The 21493-nt window shown below is 45.6% G+C and overlaps 2 protein-coding genes across 5 annotated transcripts in view; one reads left to right on the forward strand and one right to left on the reverse strand.

Annotated features, from left to right (window-relative positions):
- Window positions 1-6424, forward strand: part of slc41a1 (solute carrier family 41 member 1) — a 28736-nt gene extending 22312 nt beyond the window's left edge. For all 4 annotated transcript variants that reach the window (XM_068593794.1, XM_068593797.1, XM_068593796.1 and 1 more), the window contains exons 9-12: window positions 249-328; window positions 732-866; window positions 1001-1149; window positions 2022-6424. In XM_068593794.1, the coding sequence (XP_068449895.1) occupies window positions 249-328; window positions 732-866; window positions 1001-1149; window positions 2022-2207 (550 nt within the window). In that variant the 3' untranslated portion in view covers window positions 2208-6424. The remainder of the gene's footprint in view (window positions 1-248; window positions 329-731; window positions 867-1000; window positions 1150-2021) is intronic.
- A 1096-nt stretch (window positions 6425-7520) lies between these two features.
- si:ch211-112f3.4 (EF-hand and coiled-coil domain-containing protein 1) lies at window positions 7521-14059 on the reverse strand. Its single transcript, XM_068593793.1, has 10 exons — window positions 13981-14059; window positions 12916-13586; window positions 11290-11713; window positions 11063-11197; window positions 10450-10532; window positions 10095-10224; window positions 9857-9995; window positions 8614-8730; window positions 7854-7923; window positions 7521-7761 (listed from the first exon to the last, which is right to left on the reverse strand). Exons 2-10 carry the CDS (start codon window positions 13481-13483, stop codon window positions 7595-7597), a joined length of 1833 nt encoding a protein of 610 aa, XP_068449894.1. The 5' UTR covers window positions 13484-13586; window positions 13981-14059; the 3' UTR covers window positions 7521-7594.
- Window positions 14060-21493: the final 7434 nt, after the last annotated feature.

Below are 21493 nucleotides of genomic sequence, written 5' to 3' on the forward strand. Positions count from 1 at the left end.
TCATTCACTTTTACATTAGTAATTTTTCTTTCTACTTTGAAATCAAATTTTGAAAGTATGCTAAATACCCCTCCCCTTTCCCACACACACACACACACACACACACACACACACACACACACACACACACACACACACATACAAACTGTATATCTCAGATTTGTGATTATGGGAAAGATCTCTGTGTATTTCCTCTGCATTGATGTCAAGTCACGATTCAGCTATTCACTAATTCTTCTTTCTTTTAGTGTTGGCGGCTTGATCCTTGACAAAACTGTCACCAACCCAAACTTTGCTGGCATGGCGGTCTTCACCCCGGTCATCAATGGTGAGGAGTCATAAAACCTCATAGATGAAACTTGAATGGCTCCTTTGTTGAAAATGGGCGGAAAGAAAGAAAAAAAAGATAAGCGAGTGGAGTTATTAGCCAATATGCTAATAAGTGAAACATCAAACAGTGATAGAGATAACGGTTGATTTGGTGCAGAGAACAAATATATAAACATCTGGCCCAGCGCTGAAAAGTGTACAGTATTTCTAGCTGTTCAAGTTCCCTCCTCCACTTGGTTCAATGACGGACAGATGGAGATAGCATATTGCTCCTGATGGATTCAATGCCAGGTTGTTGTTTTTTGAGACATGAAAACACCAGAACATACACATTTTTGGATGTCATCACACCAATATTGAGGCTGTTCTCTTTCCACATTTTCACCCCATGTGTGTGTCAGGTGTGGGAGGTAACCTGGTTGCGGTTCAGGCCAGTCGAATCTCTACCTATCTGCACATGAACGGTCTACCCATGGGGGATCCCAACCACACCCCCAGGAAGTGCCCCACACCCTGCACCTCCTTCTTCGGCTCCTGTGAGAAATTTCTATGTTTCTGTCTCGTTGTTTTATCTTCTAAAAACGTATGTTTTCCGCGACGACTCGTCAGCGGGATTTTGGCCTCGGCACTCTTTGAACGGTTATAAACGTGGGTCCTCTTTCTGTTCCAGCTGTGAACTCCCGTTCAGCCCGCGTGCTCTTCCTCCTGGTCGCCCCGGGTCACCTCGCCTTCCTCTACACCATCAACTCCCTGAGGGGGGGACACACCACCCTGACAGCCGTCTTCGTCACGTTCTACATGGTTGCTGCGCTACTACAGGTACACACAAACTCACTCTTTACTCCCTACCTGCGGCTGAGGAAAGTGAAACAAATAGAAAACTGGGTGCAGCATTCACGTACTATCATTTGCTGGGAGTTTTCATAACTCACACCAAACAGAAAAAATGTTAATTTATAATTATTGTTATGTTAAACCTTGTTATTATTTTTATTGTGATTAGAGAAGTAGCAATTAGCTTTAGAGGTAAGCTGGAATGTAGATACACTGCATAGTAAACATTTAGTGTACTTGTGCAGATGGGTGTTATGGGTAAGTAAGTCACAGAGCTGATTGGTTGATCCATTCTTCCCTGTCAGGGAATTTTCTCTCTCACATTGTTCCTGACTTGTGTGATCCAAACATTTCTAATGTATTTATAGCAATGTAAAGTCCAAAAGTTCACTTTTATTGGAAAAAAAAAGATATAGATGTCATAATTTCCAAAACTAGAGCTGCATGTGGTGTAGTGGCTCGAACTGTTGCTCACAGCAGGTTTGTAGGTTCGGTTCTCGGTCTGGGCAGTTCTGTGTGGAGTTTGCATGTTCTCCCCAAGTCAGTGTGGGATCCCTCTGGGTTCTCCGGCTTCCTCCCACAGTCCAAAGACTTGTGAGTGTGGTTGTTGTGGTGAGTGTGGTTGTCGGTCTCTATGTACATGCCCTGTGATAAAGTGGCAACCTGTCGAGGGTGGGATTTGTTGAATTTTAATGAATGCTTATGCTCAAAAAACCGACATGCAGAATCTGTTTATAGGGAGAATTCAAAAACTGCAAACGGACACAGTCAATGAAGTACTGCCTTCCTTTAGTTCCTTTTTCGAGAACAGTAAAGTCTCAGTGGTACATTGTCCTTCTGCTTCTGTCTCTTTCCAGGTGTTAATCCTTCTCTACCTGGCAGACTGGATGGTGCACTGGATGTGGGGGCGAGGCATGGACCCCGACAACTTCTCCATCCCCTACCTGACTGCTCTGGGCGACCTGCTGGGGACCGGCTTCCTCGCCCTCTGCTTCCACATGCGCTGGTTTATTGGTGACTCTGAATCGAGCGCGGGCAACTGAATGCATTGCACAGTGACTCCGCACACAAAAGAAATGAGAAAAACAGCACGTACTCTACACTTGCACGCACGGACAGTGACGAACATCGCCCGTAGCCGTGGACATTATCTGAAAGCGGACATTGTCAACTATATAAGGGCTAATCTCCTGTAGGGCTCCGATTGATGGTCTAGTATTTGAAGGGGTAGTAACGTTTCATCTTCAGGATATCAGGACTCTGGTGCACCACAGCAGCAGCCCAGAACCTGGACAGTATCCTAAACACACATATCTCCACCTCAACCAGTGGGCAAAAACTCCACAAACTACCCCACTCCTCTTATATATGACTTAATAACTGAGTCCTACGGCTTTTTTTTTTTTTTTTATCATCACACTATAATAATTACTGTTGTTGATAAATAATGCAATTGATATGAACTGTTCCATGTACAGGGCAAGTCCTCATTATTTTCAATGGGAACGTTAGCCCTACTATTTTTTTTAGAGGATCAAGTTTTTACACTTGAAACCAAGAAAGCAAAAAATATGTCCAAACGAGCCTAGAATGCTTAATCACCAAGTGCTACGTCGCGTACAGACATACGGCACATGTCTCATTTCTGATTTAGAGATTGCAAAGGGCTATAAATGGAGGGGTTGATTACTACAGGGGACTGGACCGCTAACGTAACAAGCTAAATCCCTTCTTGCTGTCGCTCCCCGTCAGCGGATGGCTTAATTTGAAACGAGTCTAATTCTCGAGTCGGGACTCTGGAATGAAAAACATCAGATCACAAACCCTTACGTCAGCCACGACTAGAAGGGATTTACCTTGGCTTCCTTTAGCAGTTGAGCATTTCCTAATTAAGGCCGATTTTAAAAGTTTCCGTTCATGAGAATTGCATGCTCGCACACACAATAACCTATATTTTATTTCTTAAATTTCCTTTGGAGTCCGCAGAGCTTACACTGCTTTCCTTCTTTTCTTCAAATCTCCTAAAAACTGCCATTTTGAAATGCCCAGAGTAAGATTAGTCTTTATTTGACCAGCAAACGCACAGAAAAAAATGACCAGTTAAGAATTATTAGTACACCTGACACTCAAAGAGAGACCCCCCCCCCCCACCTGAAGCCATCTGCCCACTGTCTACTAAAGCAAGCAAGTTGTTGTTGGTTATGTTGCTCAGGCCAGGCTTACAGTAAGTGAAAAGAGGCTCAACATACTGGAAACAACCTGCAGAGCTCAGCCAACTCAACGCCATTGTTTTCACGCATTGGTACAATGTGTTGAGTTGACCCAGCCAGGATGTGCCCATCAGGTTCAGCTGTCTGGTACCAGATGAAAGGTTCCGATCGCTAAAGTGTTTTGTGTGGATATTTCTTCTCTTTAATTTGACAACTTTAGTTGCTTGTTGGGAAAAAAACATTGATCGCTGATCCTTTCCTATGAAAGACAGAGCAATGATGTTGTCTGAGGTTGATTAACAGTTAGGTGAGAGTGGCTACCGGACGTTGTGGCAAACCCTTTTGTTTGTGTGTTTGTATTGGTTTTCTTTCCATTGCCTTTTGGATTCAGATTCACCAAAACACCAGCGTAGCTCTTAGAGCTGTCTTATGGATCAGTCAAGGCAGCGCTGATAAATCCCAGTCACACTAACATGCAAAACATACGCATTTAGATGAATTCACTTCAGTGGAATCAGTGGCGAGTTGTTCTGTGTAAAGTTCAAGTTATGTGAAATTTACCAATTAGCAAAACTTCCCGACACACTTGAGGGAACAGAGAGGCGCGCTAGCTATCGTAGCTTATTAGCCGCGTTGCACCATCCGATTGTATCTTTCTCTCCTCTGTCGGTGCATGATTAAAAGTGCTCTAAGATAACAAGCTTGCTGTCAGTTAGCAAGTTTTGTTAGCTTAGATTAGCCTACTTTTGTTTCCCTCTCTCCCCCTTATAGGAACGCTAGGTTGAATAAAATGATGTACAATCTTGAGAACAAGGCACAGTGCTGAGAAAATGGAAAGAGACTGGGAGAGCTGTCGTGACTGACTAGCGTTAGCTTGTTTCCAGGTTAGCTATTTCCCCTATTTTCTCGAGTTAATTTTGCTGCTTTGGTGTGACCGGACACCAAGGAACTGTATTACTTATTTTGCAGATTCTGTAGAGTGCTTTAGAGTAAAATTCTGGTAAAATGTGTTTTTCTCACGAAGGAAGCCCTGGGAGGTCAAGTTAGAAGAAATAAATCTAGTAATCCATTTTTATGATTCTCTCTGAAAGCTTAAACCTGGCAAAACTTTTTTTTTTTTTCACCAAATATCTCCCCACTCGCTTCACGGATAAGAAAAAAAAGTCCGTAAATTAGAAAGATCATTCGGCCGAAACATTTCACCTGTTGAGTCATAAAAACAGGAGAAAACCATTCAGATGTTTTTTCTTTCTCTCTTCGGGGCCTCTCGGGGCTTCCGTATATCACACAAATAATTGATAAAAAAAACAACTAATAACAATCTCTCTGGTGAGGGAGGAGCCTGACCTTTTGTAAGTGAATGACTGAACTGGGCAAAAATCGTTTTAACCTCAGTAACACTCTCTGCCGCCTGACTGCGAGACTCCATTTCCATTCCCGATGGAATGCACTGAGCACAGACGCAAACCTGACGCAAAGTCCAGCGTCTTAGGAGAGACCCGCATGTGATGCTCAACTTGTCAAACTTGTCGAACGTATGTGCTGTTTCGAAGGGGCCAGCAGAATGCATGTGCAGGGCACATAAAGTGAATGTGCAAAACTTGATTATTTTATCTGTTGAAAATCTCGTTATGGTCTTACTGATTTTTTTTTTTTTTTTTTGAATGTGTCGATTATGTGATTTTCCTGGGGGGTGGTTTCTATTCCTTTCCTCCTTTCCCTAATCTTTTTAACTCTTTGTGATTTTTAAATTAATGTCGTAATATTTCATCGGGCAAACAACCACTGTAAAGATGAAGCAAGTTCTCCGCGCTGCTCAAAGGCACAACGTACTGTAATCTGCAAAAGAAACGGACACCAGAGGGCGCCGCAGGGATCCTCCTAACTGTACAACTTTGCGGTGCATCTCTGGGTTCGAACCCGCGCGAGTCCAACCGGAGTGACGCTTTTATTTTGTCTTCTTTTCCATCGACTTGTTGTAAAAGTTGCATCCTTCCATTCGTTCACTCTCAGTCTGTATCCTCCACTCTCTTACTGACCGGGTGCCGGCGTTCTGCCTCTGTGTCAAATGGAAAGTTGTGAATACTTCTATAAAAGGGGCAAGTAATGCTTTGTCTATTTATTTTTAGATTGCACACAAAGCAAATTGTACATATTATATTTATTCTATATATAAGGTTGTTTATTTTGTCATTTCATTTTGGCTCCGTTTCCTTGTCATCATGTTGTTTTTGTCATTTTTCTCTTCTCTTTCACCTTTTTTTTATTTTTATTTTTAGCAAAAGGCCAGTAGAGCTTCTTTGTGCTCGCCGGCGGTGAGGCTAATCGATAGCACGGTGCCTAATACCAGTCTTGACACACCTCACACATATGCGCGCACACACACACACACCCTGTCGCACACAGGGAAAGCATACTTATAAAACATAGAATGGCCTTAACCTATGAGAGCCGAGCTCAACTCAGAAGTAACCCAATCAGGAGCTAGGTTCGCCACAGAGTAGCGTCTCTTTAATTAGCTTTGATTAATAAAAGATGTACAGTTGATTGTGATTGTAATGTAATAATGACTTTATATGACACAGCAGCGGAGAGGAGGGCGGGTGGCAGCAGTGGTTCACGCTGGGAATGCTAAAAAAAAAACACAAGGATTTTGAAGCTGAAAAAGCTCAGCGGGCTGATTTCACTGGGCAGGAGTAGAAGTAGAACTTCAAGCCACAAATGCAGCAAAAAAATACATAAATAATGACTTCTCCTTATGTTTCCACCTGTATAGGAAATAGTCAACCTTTTAAAAACCCTTCAACCAGCCACTGCCTTGTTAACCTCAGTGCTTCAAAACCCTCAAGCCCCTGAATCCTCAGACTTCCCCTTCAGCTCTGAGAAACCGACGCACAACTCTGCTGTCAGTCTCACCGGGGCCGAGGTCTTTGCATTCTCCGTGTGCTCTTCTTGTAAAAGCCCTCCCTCTGTGAGGCTGGAGGAAGGCTCTCTCCCTGCAGGACTTTGTAAATTGCTGGAAATAAAGGACTATATTATTTCATACCATTCCTCCGTCTTACTGTGTGTTTCTGTCAGCTTTTGCTGGAAGTGTGTCGGTGATCTGACGGGACCCGTGCTCTCTGCTCTGCTCACGTACAGATGTTCAGAAGCAGAGATAAGGCCATGAGATAATAACTTATTGACGCATGATAATAACTTGTTCATTTAAGATGATAACATATTCCTGTTAAGACAATGACTTATTACAAGATAAGAACGTAGCCCCACAGAATAATAACTAATAATAAAAAAAGATACTAACTTATTCCCATAAGGTAATAACTTGTTACCCAAAGATAATATTTTATTCTTCCAGATAATGTGTTCCCTCTAGACAATCACGTATTCCCACAACTTATTCTCACAAGACGAGATTGTATACTTGTTGGCAAAAAATTAGAAAAATGTCCCTTTTCTGGCCTGTAGGACTGTAACAATGCTTTGCTATGTGGATTGTTTTGGGAGTTTCACGTTAACTTGAAAGCTGCTGGAGTTAAAGTGACAAAGCAACACAAACTAATTACAGTCCAATCAAAGTGCAAAGCTCGGCATAAAACCCAACAGAGGTTTATAAGAGATGGTGAATAAGTTTGGATCGCACCTTCTGTTCGATCACAAAAGAATGTCACCATTGGTCCTCTTCTTCGTCCTCGTCCTCTTCCTCTCGCGCTCACTACCTTCATGTTTGCAAAGCTCTCACAAAAGAGGTGAACTTACCTGGGGTCAAATTCTGCAAAGGTTTGGACTGATTGGTGTGTCCGTGTTTTCAGGATTGCTTTGCACTCTGATGAGAGAAAATAATGTGATTCTTGAACTCGTGTGTGTCTAATGTAAGAAACAGTGTGCAGTGTTTTGTAAGACGCAGTGTCGAGCGGTACATGTGTATTATACTTTTGAAGTATTTGCTCAAAAATAAGGATTTGGTGCTTTGCGTTGAAGCCTTCACTCCCAGCGAACGAGCAGTCGCAAAAAAAACTGCGAAAGAACTGAAGTCTTCCGCTCTTGCACGGGTAGACGTTTGGATAAAACGATTTAATCATTGTGAATTAAATAGATACGGAATAGAACACAAAAGGCGTCAATAAAATCTATCTTTAAATATGATGAACCAGTTCCAAAGATCTCACTAAGGCAAGCCAGAGACAAAAAGGAGGGAACGGGAAAGAATGGCCGTTCATCTAGCAGGAGATGAGCAGAGGGTTCACGCTGCTGGTTTTGCACCCTGAAGTCGGACCCAGGGGTGTCTCTCTCTCCACTCCTTCGTCCTCCCCTCCGTTTCCAAGGAGATCCCTGGAGGACAGCCGGGCACAGAGGGCCTCAGCTATCTGCAAGACCTGAGATGGACCTGGGAAACAGAGACGGAGCGCGGCTCAATCTTTAGCAAGCCGCCACTCTAAACTACCAATACGTGGACAAGAGGATGTGGGACACACCTACCGTCTCCACTCCTGCTGCACACATCCAGAGCGTCCATCACGATCTTCCCCAGAGCCCCGCGGGACACGTTCTGCAGATGGAGGAAGAGAAGTTGCTCTTGTTCACTTCATGGATAAGAGGAAAATGTACCATATGAAAAAACTAGCAGGTTAGATGAGTTAAAAGTGAGGCAGCGTTGACTTTTGGCTTCACACGGGACACGAACACAGGCGTCCCGGGTGAAAATCTGTGTTTGCACTCGGTCGCTCTGACCTCTTCTTTTGACCCCCAATATTAATTATATAAGAGTTTTTTTTATGTAATATTGAAGACTTCGGTGCTCCATAAAAAATATTGAAAGAAATAATCAAATGAATGAATTGTGTAAAATGTAGACATGGATGGTTTTATAACAAGCGTTCATTTTTCTTTCACAATATAGTTTGTAACTGCACAAATATGTCAGAGGGCGGTGACGACACCGCTGTCATGAAAAGACGGATTATAAATGGAATATGCCATTATGAAGAATGACATATGTAATGATGATGATGAAAAGTGACATCATAGAATAAAACCTGATATGAAACGTAACTTAAATCACTGGCATGTATCTCACACAGTTTCACCGCCGCCACTCAGTTTAAACACACTCCTTCTTTTTGTGTGTATCCTTCATCCTTCCATCTCAGTCGCCCACTGACGACCAACTGGGATGGAATGAACACTAGATGGCAGTGAAGAGGTGTGTGTGTGTGTGTGTGTGTGTGTGTGTGTGTACCTTGTTGCGGAGCTGCAGCAGCAGTGTGAGGGCATCTGTGAGTTTGTCCTCCAGCAAAGACAGGCGTGTCTTCTCTCTCTCCACCGGCCTGGTCTTGTCCTCCTCTTCCTCGGGCCTCTGGGAAGCAGGAAAAAAGGAAGACATGGATGCAAACAAGCTCCTGAACTCCTGAGTGATCAGTTTCTAAAAAACGGTTTGACACAAATATCTACCTTCGCACACCGGTAGGAGGAGCGACTTCAAAGACTGGGAATGAGTTTTACTTCAACCAACATTTCTCTATCTGGATGCAGGAACACGATGATGAGGATGAGGATGATGAGGATGGTGATGATGATCGTGATGGGTTATTTAAACCTTTAACGTTAAAGGCAAAGAAACGGACTCAAGTTCTGAGAAGGGCCCGAGACTGCATCTTCCTTCTCTTTGACCTCTTGACCTCATGGAGCTGTATGGAGGCAATGATCGTCGCTCTTCTTCATCCTTTAGACACTCAGTGTTCTCATAAGTTCTGCCTCACATTTGCCTTTTCTTTGGCCACTACTCCGACTTGTCCACAGTTTAAAAAAAGGAAACTTCTGTATTTTCCAACATGGACCATATTTTCCCACAGTCTTTTTATCCATGTGACTAATGGGGAAAGCTTTTTTTTTTTTTTTGGAATTGGAGAACACTGCAACGAAACCGCTCGGGACGACTCCTCACCGTCCATGTACATCCACCAAAAGTGTCGTTCCTGCCGCTGACAGACTATTATTATTATAAGAGTCTGAGAACATTTTTGGAAAGCACACTAATCTTTTTTTTCACCTTTCACTTTCGTCTGTTTGTCGCTGCGGGTTCGGCCTCCGGATGAACGGAGCGCTCAGTCATGACGCCGAAAACCTGTTAGCGAACATCGACCTGTGCTTTCTGTTCTCCCGACACAGAGAACTCTGACCACCACCGGCGTTCCTCTTGCCGACGCAGCTACGACTCACCTCTCATGAGCCTTTCGGAAGGAGACTCCTCCCCTCGTGGGATTGGTTTGAACACAGCAGCAAACACAGAGGACGTGAAAGGTGAAGAAAAAACAGGTTTTATTTCCGTGGGGTCCTTTCCAGAATGTTGTCAATCTGAGCCTGGCGGCGGCAGAAACAACACTTTGAGACGCATGTCGACGTTGAAGGTTTTTTTCCCCCCCTACCTCATCTGATATTGAGGCTAAAGAGCTTTACAACTGTTTGCAGCTTCTCCTTCCCACCTTTTCTTTTTCCAAGCACCTGCTTCCCTCTGGCTTCTCTTCATTTTGTTCCTTCCAGCTGTGGCGCCCCCTGCTGATGGGGTTTCTATCATGCAGGTAACTCTGAGGGACAACCTGATGGACCGTGTGGCTCTGACATCTGGAGGGAGAAGGGAGAAAGAAAAACATCAATAAAAAAAGTGACACTTGGACTTGAAGAGTGCGTTCTTCGGTGGTTCTTCGTCAGAAGCGGACTAACCCTTTGCCAAAGCCGAGCGGTCGGTGCTTCTTTGCCTCCGACAGGCTGCACTGCCCTTCCTCCCTCGTTCCTCTGTCCTCCTCCTCTTCGTCGGAGGCAGCTTTCCCCTCCACCGCTCTCTGCAGACACTCTGTGGGAGCAGTTGCTGCAAGTGTCAACGCTCTGTTGCAACACTTCATTGATTCATGTATAAAATGTTCTGTCACGCTGTCACACTGTCCGGTGTGGGAGGAACGGTACACTGCAAAATGTGAAATACATCGACACCATGCAACAAAAAAAAAAAACTAAACAAAAAATGTGCCAGATGTGTGCAAATTATTAGTATTGTAATTATAAAAAAATATGAGCTTACCCGTCTTGCTGCTGCAGGCGTCTGCTGATCCGATTGGGTACATCTCATGATGGGCGGAGTCGGGGATGCAGGCGCAGCGGGATCTAAAGGGAGGCGACCAAAAGAGAGAGAACGTAACTTGTTTGTGCTTTGGCGCTGTTTTCGTCAGGGTTCATACACAGTCCGACCAATGCATTTCCATGACTTTAAACCACATTTCCATGACCAAACATTGTGTGAAATATGTGTAAAAATGATCAAATGTAGTATTTAAACTAACAACGAGACTTCCAGAGCATACAGTATACCTTAAATGACACAAATGAATGAGAGACAATAGTTTGATTCAAATAATACACATTTATATAGATGCCTAAATGTATGCCTGCTTATATTTTGAGGGTCTTTCTTTTAAAAGCCTTTGAATTATTTCAAATGATTTCATCTGCTTTTCAACCGACGCTGTCACTAGTGAGTTGTGTGTAACTAGTGTGAGTTGTGTGTAACTGGAGCTGCTGGCTTAAGCACAGTGAAATTTCAGATCAGAAGAGCGTAGAGGCAAATGATGTGTAAATAGATGCACTCACACACACCCAAATACACACACACACACACACTCTCACACACAGTGTACCTGTACTGGTGTAGTTCAGCCTCCAGTTGGGTGATCCTGGCCTGGAGCTGCGGCACGGCCTGAGCCTGCTCCTGGATGGTCCGAACCCTCTGAAGGCCCAAGCTCAGAGCCTCCCTGGCCTCCTCCGCCCGCCTCCTGATGGAGAGATCAGGAGCATCAGAACCATCAGTCCCATCTCCATGCACTCAAAAACCTCATCCCGCTGACTCCACTTCAAAGATCGAAACCTGATGTGCGCGTTCTCGTTCCTCAGCGCCGACTCCGCCCCGTGAAGCTTGCGCACCTCCTGGTACGCCCAGCGCAGCTCCTCCTCCAGGCGCTGGTTGAACTTCATGGCTTCCTCCAGCTGCCCGTCGCGCGCCGAGCGGATGAGCTTCAGCTCCCTCTCGAGAGGGTCCCTGATGTCCCGTCTCCTCGCCGCCCTCCTGGCAGCGTCCCCTCCTTTAATCCTGCGCGTCGGCACCAGTTTGCCCTGTTCGAGGGTGATGGAGGTTGTCGGGGTCGAAGCCGGGGTGTTGTAGACGGAGGGGGGCGGGGGCGGGCGGCTGCTCGTGCGCCGGAGGGCCACCTCCAGGGCCAGGCAGCGAGCGTCACTCCCCTGCAGCGCCGAGCGGAGGTCCTCCACCAGCTCCCGCAGAGCGGATACCTCCTCTGGTGGAGGAGAAGAAGACCATAATAAAGGAGATGAAGAAGATGACAAAAAAAGAACAGAAAGAATAAGAAGCACACAAAAAAGGAGAAGAAAAAGTTTTTGAAAAAAGACCATAAAGAAGAAGACCACAAAGAAGAAGAAGAAGAAGAAGAAGAAGAAGAAGAACAAGAAGAAGAAGAAGAAGAAGAAGAAGAAGAAGAAGAAGGTTGTGGACTGTGCTGCTGCCTCCAGGTCATCATTGTAAATGATAATTGGTTCTTAACTGATTTTACCTGGTTAAATAAAGGTCAAATACATTTTTAAAAAATACACTGTACTAGTTACACAAGTACTGTACCACTGTAAGTTGAAGGACTTATACTTTAACACTATAAGTCTGCACGCCTGTACTTACATACTTTTACTTCAGTGACACTTTTGAATGCAGGTTTTTTTCTAATAAGTGTGGAATATTGTTCTAATGTATAGAACCTGAATACATTTTTTGTTAACTGCTATATTTTTGGAGAATGCAAAACTATACGGTGGAAAGTAACCAGAGCAAAAGTGTATAATACTGTGCACGGGTACTTGTACCTCCACTACTCGAGTAGTACCCAAGCACAGTATTGAAGCCTTGCTCTTGGTTACTTTATATAGTTTTGCACTCTCCAAACGTGGAAGTCGAACTCTGCAATATTTCACATCTTTATTTTCCGGCAGCTTGGTTACTTCACAGGGTCACCACGTCATAAAACATACAAGATGTGTGTTAAATATGTCATCAGCTCATAACCTCATATATGTAATCAGCTCATAAGAGAGAGAGAGAGAGAGAGAGAGAGAGAGAGAGAGAGAGAGAGAGAGAGAGAGAGAGAGAGAGAGAGAGAGATATGAACACAATGTTGTTGTTTCCTCTCTCACCAAAGCTCTCACATTGACCTCCTGAGCATCAGGTCGAAAGTGACTTTTGTATTTGGTATATTTGCTTAAGAAAAGAGGCAGAAGGGGAGAACAGATGTCATAGAAGATGGAGATGGAGATGGAGAAGAAGATCCCTCGGAGCAAAGTGGGAAAGGTTACACGCTAAGACAGAAACAATAACCGCTGCTGTGTTATTGGAGCTCTATGAACCTGCAACAACAAATAACTCCCTCTTCCCTGGAGGCCTTGCAAAAGCATCGACACGTGCAACATGGAGACATCCCGGCGGGTGTCGTACCTGACTCGCAGTCCTCTGCCGTCCGACCTTTAACCGACCGGTGACCACTTCCGTTCTGACCCCTCGCCAGGTCGAAACTCACACATTTTCTCCTCCTGACGCGCGGCCACCGGAGCCGGATCTGCCGCTCCACCAGCTCGGTGTCCTCGGTGACGGGCAGGCGCCCCGCACGCGCCCCGGCGCCTCCGCGGCGCAGGCGGAAATGCCCGCAGAGCCGCGAGTGGAAGTCCTTAAAGGCCAGGCGGCGTGGCAGCGCGGAGCACGCGTCCCCGAGCTCCTCGTCGTCCTCCTCGCGACCTCCTTCATCCCCGGCTGCGGGGAGTCCCAGCACGGCGCACAGCGCGGCGAAGTCCTCCGCCGACACCGCGTCGTCCCGGCTCGGGTGGGCCAGGTGGTGGAAGACCTCCTGCAGGTATTGGTCCATCCCGGTGGCCAGGACGACGATCTCGTTTTCCGCACCGGGATCGGGGCGGTGGTGGTGGGCCAGCGCGCTGCGGAGCCACTCGCTCTTACGCGCCGCCCGAGGCGAGGCCAGGACGCGCTGCGGGGCCAACGCGGTGCGCTCCATGACTGCACATGAACCGGGTTAAGGTCTGCCCTTGGATCTCACCACGGGATTGACGAAATAAAACACACAAAAGTCCCGGTGTGGTTTGACGCGGCGCGACTCTCTGGAAGAAAAAGAAAAACAACTCACTTTGGATTCCTTCCCGGCGCATCGAGTCAAGATCTGATGCCTTCAGGGGAGAAAAACCCCGACTCCACCCTTTTGTGTGCACACGCTGACCACGCACGCGTGCGTGTGTGTGTGTGTGTGTGTGTAGAGAGAGAGAGAGACCGTATCAGCAGGGTGCGTTTCTTCCGCGTACAGTATGCAAGACAATGGGAAGTCTGCCTCTGTGATTGTTTGATCACAACAAGGTCCACCACCTCATATCCAAAGTGTTGTGATATGATTTGCGGAACCTTTGTAGGTGTGTAAAGGACCCGCCACCCCCCCACTGAGTCACGGTGGGTTTCAGTTTACGCTTTACACCAGAGTGAATGTAGAGGATCGTGACTCACTGCGTCAACAGCAGCAAAGTGTCTCCTGATACTCTTCACCTTCGGTTCTCACTTCACGTCACGCGCGCGGAAACTTCACTCCGAAGTCAAAGATGAATTAGTTTCCAGGGAAACGGAGCGGCAGGAAGCAGCCCCCCCCCCCCCCCCCTCACCTGATAGCCACAACAAAGACAGCAGCTCGGTAACGCTGCCCGATGACGAGGCCGTGCCACGGGCATTACGCACAGCTCCGCTGCCGCCATCCCAACTAGCAGCTCACATTACTCAAAGAAAGAAAAGAAAGAATCAGAATTAGTGGCCAAAAAACAAAACGAGTATGACAAATGGTGTCATACAAATAAAGACAAAGTCGTAGGATAGTAAGTATGGGAGCCCGTTTCCGGAACTGTGATATAAAAATGAAGATCCTGCAAGCCTCATAATTCTGACTTAAATGTGTCGTAATTACTAGTAGTAAAGTGAAATTAGAGGTAGTATTTCATAATTAGGACCTACAGGATATTATTTTTTATATCCCAGTGGCGGAAACAGGCTTCCATACCTACTATACTACGACTTTTTATTCTTTTTATTAATAATTTATTATTATTAGAACTGTTTTTTTTGCCACTAATTCGGATGCACTGGAGTTCTTGTCTTCCTTTTCTTTTCTATCTTCATGTGAGGTGAGCTGCTGTTGGCGGCCTCACCTGTTCACTGTTTTCTCCTCCGTCACGCGGGGGAACAAATCCTAAAACAAACGAGAGCGTTCAGAAGTGCAGGAAGAGCTCAGAGAAGATGTGCTGGTACAACTGAAGCTGAGCTGAGGGGAGAGGGTCTGTTTCCTCCACACAAACAAAGTGAACCGAACAAGCGCCGTTCCGCAGATTGATTGTTCATTTCTATGTCGGCATTGTGCAGAAGAAGCTGTCCGCAGAGCTTTTGTGTGTTTGAGTGGAAGTGAAACGACCAAACAGCTCTAGGAGCTCATGCTCGGGTGACCTGAGGTTGTGCCTTTGGGCCTTGTGTGGTGACACGGGAAGGGAAGACGTCGAATACGCCGTGCAACTGCATGAAAGTGTGTCCAACTCCAACCAGATAGTTTTATTTCATGATTTAGAATAGTTTATCAAACTAATAAGTGACTTGTTGTAGTCGTGTGGCTTCGTCTTCGTTGAGGTTTTACGGCAGTTGGCATCCAGGAAGTTGCACTCGTACTACGTTTAGGTTTTTTTTTTAACACTCTTCATACTTGTGTTCTCTGTCACTAAAGCATTCACTGGTTGAATCGGCAGTCTTATTCCAGAGCTTAATCTTAAATAACTCCAGATCTACACATATGTTTTAATTTCCAGGCAGGCCCCATCACTGTTGCACAAAACTCTTTGTCACACACTCCCATGATCTGTGCAGCCAAACGCTCCCTTTTTGTTCCCTCTCCTTCTCCCGTCATGTCTGCAGACACGTGCAGTCTCCTCCTGGCACCATGCATCCGTGTCGTTTGGGCCGCCACCAAAATAACGAGTATTGTGACGACGTAGGAGCCTTCGTCTGGAGTCAGTCCCGCCTGAGATGTAAAGGTATGCAAGTTGGAATTGCGTTTGTATCTTATTGGGATTTGATTTTGATTCGTTTATTATACTTTTTGTTTGTCGAGTTGTGGCACATAACACAGAGAGAGAGAGAGAGAAAGAGAGACGGGGGTATATATTGTAGTGGAGCCCGGAGTGTGAGATTAAACGTTTTATTCAAGATATTTTGAGATCTTGCGCTCCATAGGGTTTAATAGTTAGTGGTTAAATATAGTTTTGATAGACCTCCAAAAGTGTAAAAGCGATAAAAACATTTAAACACTTTGTCACGTATTAACTTGAAAGTGTATTGTTTCTCCTGAAATCCATTTAGCTGTACTCTCGCACCTTTATTGACGGTTTCTGATGACCTGAACTGTACTGACATACCATCTACGTTGACATTTTAATACAGCTGTCCGTGGATGGAAATGGGACTCACAGACCAGAATCATGTCCAGGGTTAAAGACCCTTCATACTATTTCCACTTTGCATCCTGCATGCTAATGTCCTGAATACCTGGCTGGCAGATGAGTCACCTGAGGCCACATGAGCTCAGAGAGAGAAACCTGAGGTATTGTTCGGCCTTTGTTTTGGTTCGCAGCACTCATCTGAATACGGCTGCACCGCAGCGCTCGCTGAGTGACTCATCTGGGTCTTTTTTCTTGACCTTTGGAACAGTGTGTGAGCGTTCTGTTCCAGCTACAACCCCAACACAAACAAATGCATCCTCTCAAACGCACACAAACTGTCCTGAAGAGATAGATACCTGTGGCCTGTTCAACGGACATGTGTGGGCAGGCAGAGCTTGGCTCGGGTCCTCTGGCTGTCGTCGCGGAAACTTCTGTTCTTCCCTCCCGGCCTGCCGGGGGGAGGGGAGGGGGGTGTGTGTGATAACACAGATCGAGGTCCAGGTGTGCACGACCGCCGCAGATATTAGCGTCATGAAACACACCAGTGTACTGGAAGAGAAAAAGACACTGCTCAGTTGGCGCTTATCATATAGCCAGCGTTGATCTTCAGTAGAAATCACGTGCAGTTTTGGGAAAACAGAAGATGTGAATGTACATAGATTTCAGCTGAAAAAGGAGTCCAGCTGCAGTACGTGAGACTCTCCCTCCAGAGAGAGAGGGCAGGCTCAAATCGTGGCACCGGCGCCTCATCGAGGCATGTCCGGTTCCCTCCTCAGGTGCCGGGGCATCTCGAGCAGTTGCCACTAATTCCAGGAGATGCTGGGGCATTCGCCACCAGTTGTTAAGTCGTGGCACCGGCACCTCGTAGAACGCTGGTGTCGGAGCCCTTTTCAGTGATTCATGGGTCTTTGCATGGGCAAAAAATAACCCAGAGTAATAACGCAGAGTGCCGTAATGTGTGTGTGTGTGTGTGTGTGTGTGGGGTAACTAGAAGTTAATGTGCAGCTCAGCATGAGTCTCCTCAGCCCTGCTGTCATGCTGCCTCCCTCTGAGAGTTCAGTCCTCCAGATGCTCCGGGTGAAAGGACTCGATCTGAAAATGAAAGGATGGGAGGCTGTAAACAAAGAGGGGGGGGGGGTGGTTAGGGACTGGAGCCGCATGCCTTGCATGAGCAAGTGTGCCCCGTCGTTCACCTTTTGAGAGGAGGAGTGAGGCGGTATCAGTATTGATAGGAGTTGGGTTAAGGCTTTGTGTTGGCTGCCATATGCTGCGCTGAGGGTCAACAAAAAGACAAATTCAGTCACACTACCAACACACACACACACACACACACACACACACACACACCACCTCGTTGAAGTGTTGACGCATGACCGATATGCCGTGTCAGTTCACCGAGGGTTCGTCCCGGTTTGAACCTCCTCAGGGAAGTGAAGGGCCCTAAGCGTGAGGTCACTCACGTCGACCTGTCCGCCAGCTTTTGGTTTGCGCTCTTACTTTTTGAAATTGGCCTGCAGAGCCGCAGGTCAAGGACAGGCTGGTGGTTGCCGAGTACCATTTGTGGCCCCGCTATGCAAGGCAAAGCGCTACACGTGGAGATCATCCCCTCTTATTGCCCATTTGAACAGCATGTGCATTTTACAAATTCAAGTTTGTTTAGCTCCGTTTTTGGTCTCCACCAACTAAAATGCTCCACTGGTCTGAGCCTGTATACAGTATACAGGTGATTTTTTACAGGTTTTTTTTTTTTACAGAAAGCAGCGAGCTCCAGCGGCCAAAACCATCCCAAAGGAGCACAGTGATGGTGGAAAAAGTTTCAGGCAGTAAAAACCAGAACAATGAGCCACATGACGGTAACACGCTCGGTAGAGCTGAGGGAAAACAGTAGCTGGTTGATAAGTCGTCACTATCAGCAAGCCCTCTCACATTGTTTAAGGAGCAGTATCTCAAAATGCAAAGTGGTATGCTGTACCTACAGTGAGTGAGTCAATGTTAGTTATTGCTTAATCGGGTTTGAGAGTTTCAGACTAAGCACCAACGATGATATACATCCTCACTGTATTACAGGGGCTTCCTTATACTTGTGCAGATAAGTTAACAGCCACTCTATGCTCCTTCTAATGTAATCCAGCTTTATTTCGGGATAGGACAAACAATCTGTTGTCAGCAGCCTACAAGCTCGGAGTGTTCTGGTGATGTCACCGCTGTGTGCTCAGGTTATCTATGTGGAGTAGCACAGGATCTGACCGAAATCTCTCACAAAGCTCTGAGACGTGAGGGGGCGGTGGGGTTGTTATACCTTTTAGTTGAAGTGTGGGTTCCTGACCCAAAGTGAAGTCTAATGACTCTAATGGTGGGGCGGCTTTGAGTTCGATGAAAATTACAAATTTACAGAGATCGCCTTGTGATGGAATCCCACCAGCCGCAATGCCAGCGGCTCTGACTTCCTGCACCCTGGCTCAAACCACACCCACCTATAGCTTTCAGTGTGAACGACAGGGGCATAAAGAGTGTGTGTGTGGGTGTGTGTGTAGGGGGCAATGTCCCCCTGACCCTCCCTTTCTTGGCCCACCCCCTATCTTCAAACTTTCAGTTTGTTCTCAACTACACATCTGGAATGTTTTGCATTTTTTTATAAAACAAAAATCTGACAAACTCCTAGAAAAGTTCTTAAAACCACATTCATGGTAGCTCCCACGGCAGGGTCTCCAGGACACTGACATGGTGAAAACCAACAATACCACATCATGGGACAATCATTTTCTAGCTAGTAAGGAATACGCTACACAGCTAAAGATAGGCATTTTTTTAAAGCGCTAAAAGGAAATGAAATACTGGTCTTTCATGTGCTTTTCACTCGGGACATAATTACAATAGGAAGATAATGTTGCTCTGTGTCTGTGATGTGCAAACAGAGAACTCTTAAATGTTATCTAACTTTAAAGGTGTGGACTCTGGCAGGGCTTCAATGTAATCCTTCTAGCAACTTTTATTTTATTTTGCTTTTATAATAAAGGTTTTTAGATTCGTGTGAACACTCAGTCTTGCTTATTTACAATGTGTTTAACACGCTGAGGCCTCGCCACAGTATCAAGGGTAACCTTGATTTGACAACTGTCACTGTGGACAGCTGTAAAAGATGACAAGAAACCAACAAAGGACATTACAGCAGACAAATAGTAAAAGGCCAACAAAGTCCTTCAGTCTGGCGAGCTCGAAACAGTCCAGATGGTCCGACGTCCTTGAAAAGGCCTCCCTCCCCATTCACTCGCTTTGTAGTCGATCATAAACTGAACACATTGTTCAGCCACATCTGCCAACCTCTGAAAGCAGCCCACGTCCTCCTTGTGGGCTTGTGCAAATGTTATGAAGTCGCGGGTGAAAGTAAACAGTCCTCACAAACGGCACCAATTCATTCTCAACCACGCCGTCTGTGATCGATGCGGAGTGTGTCAACACGGAGCCTGACATGAGAAATTAGGTTTCCGACAAGAAGCGGGCTCGGATTACTCCTTCAACGAAGACGGGATTCGTTATCTGTGTGTGTGTGTGTGTCACATTGTAAACTCTGCAGTGTAACAGAGTCAACATTTCCTCATTCCCGAGATATCCAAGGATCACCGGTCCACCTTTGAGCTGTCCCACCTGTGCACAATGCATGCACGTTCACAGTCCGCCACCTACCCACCCTCACACACACACTAAGACACATCCACACACACGCACACACACACACACACAATTTGACTGCATTCCTGAAAGCCAATGAAGAGCACTGGATGAGGTTAAAGGCAGAGCGGATGAGGCGTGTGGCTACAGGTAGTTCGCACACTGTCTGGGTGTGACTGACAAACACCGAACACACACCTCACCGTGTCCTGTAAAACTCCTGTAAGAGTTAAAGAGGCCACTAGTCATTTGCAAACACGTGCAAAGCTTGGCCGTTCCATGCAGTTTGCATAGCCACAATACTCACCTACAATCTCCGTCTTACCCGTGCACGCACACACACACACACACGCACACACACGAACGTGCAACACATTTAGGCTTCCCCTTAAAAACCCGACAAGTATTTCCAGCCTCACTATCAACTCCAGGAGGCGTGCTTTCGCACAGGAAGCTGCGTGAAGTAGTACAGCAGACCAGAAGAGAGGTAAGAAAGTGTGTAGTTCTGTTCTGTCCGTTACCTGAGGTCGGCAGCTTGCTCCAATACGTGCCCAGGACACAGGTCTTCAGACTCTTTTACTGCACAACAACTCGATTATTACAGCGATGGCAAACGCTGCAGCCCTGCACACACGCAGATGTTTTTAGTTATTGTAGCTGAGAAATATTCTTCCACAGAAGACTAGTATGAAATGCACACGGTACAAACATTTGAACTGGAAAAAGCATGTCTGGCTCAACAGATGCACTTCACATGTGGACAATTCACCTAAAAAATGAGCCTCCCTTTCCTGATTTCACGAAGATGATCGGACATCATCCACATGTCCGATCTCATATATTCAAAGTGCTAAAGTACTGTAACACTCGTGAGAAGATACGAGACCGAGTACATTTTTTTAAAAAGATCGTTCTATTTTAATCATTAAGTAAGCTCCTCAACATGACTTAGCGATTATAACGTTTCACCAAATGACTAATTTAGTACCCCTAACTACGGCTGTAACCGTAGAGACCGTGTGAATCTAACAGGCGTAGTGCATATGTGTGATAATGCTTAAAAAAGGGGTGATTGCTTGTGTTTATTGTGATTTATTATGCAGATTTGGATGCTTTCGGGTTTTAATCTTTCTAAAAAGGTACAGTGTTACTCTGTGGCATGATGGGATGGCAACGAAAATACAATTTAAAAAACTTGGGGAGCGATCGAGGATCCAAATATATATATATATATATTTATGTGTGTGTGTCCTCGTCAATTCGCCAGGAGCCTGACGAATTGACGAGGTTTGGAAATATCCAACATGAAATTGCTCAAAACAAAGTCTGTTAATTATCTTGAAGAACTGGGTTATGATTCCTGTAAAGAGACATTTCTGTTTCTTATTCACTTTCTCAAGAAACTGGGGGAGCTGTCCCTTTCAGTAATGTGCGATGTATTAGCGTCAGTCAAAGGTGTCATTAGGTCTGTGACAAGTGTGTGAGCTGACAAGTGTGCCTAGTTTTAGCGATAAGACTAATAAGGTATTGTAGTGTTCTTTTGATGATATTTTGTTTATTTTCATGGTTTGATCTGGTATAGTGTGCAGACACACATATAAGTTCCATTAAGGACCGCTGACTGAAGGCGGGCTAAGCATATTAATGTACACAGCACACTTTTACAATCAGAGTTTGAAACCGAATTATTGTCAAGTGGGTTTTCACGCGAGGAATCTGCCTCAGCATTTTGGAAAATCGAAATTTACAATTATAAAAAATGCAATGTATGAGTTTTAATCTGGAAAGAGCTGCATTGTGTTTCAAACGAAGAGGATGGGATGCGCCACATATTGCCAAGGAATGTGCAGATGTTCACAGTTTAAATACATACAAGTAAT

The sequence above is a fragment of the Clinocottus analis genome, unplaced genomic scaffold (assembly GCF_023055335.1).
Source record: "Clinocottus analis isolate CAN_PGR_092001 unplaced genomic scaffold, fCliAna1.0.p SCAF_3, whole genome shotgun sequence".
NCBI lineage: Eukaryota > Metazoa > Chordata > Actinopteri > Perciformes > Cottidae > Clinocottus > Clinocottus analis.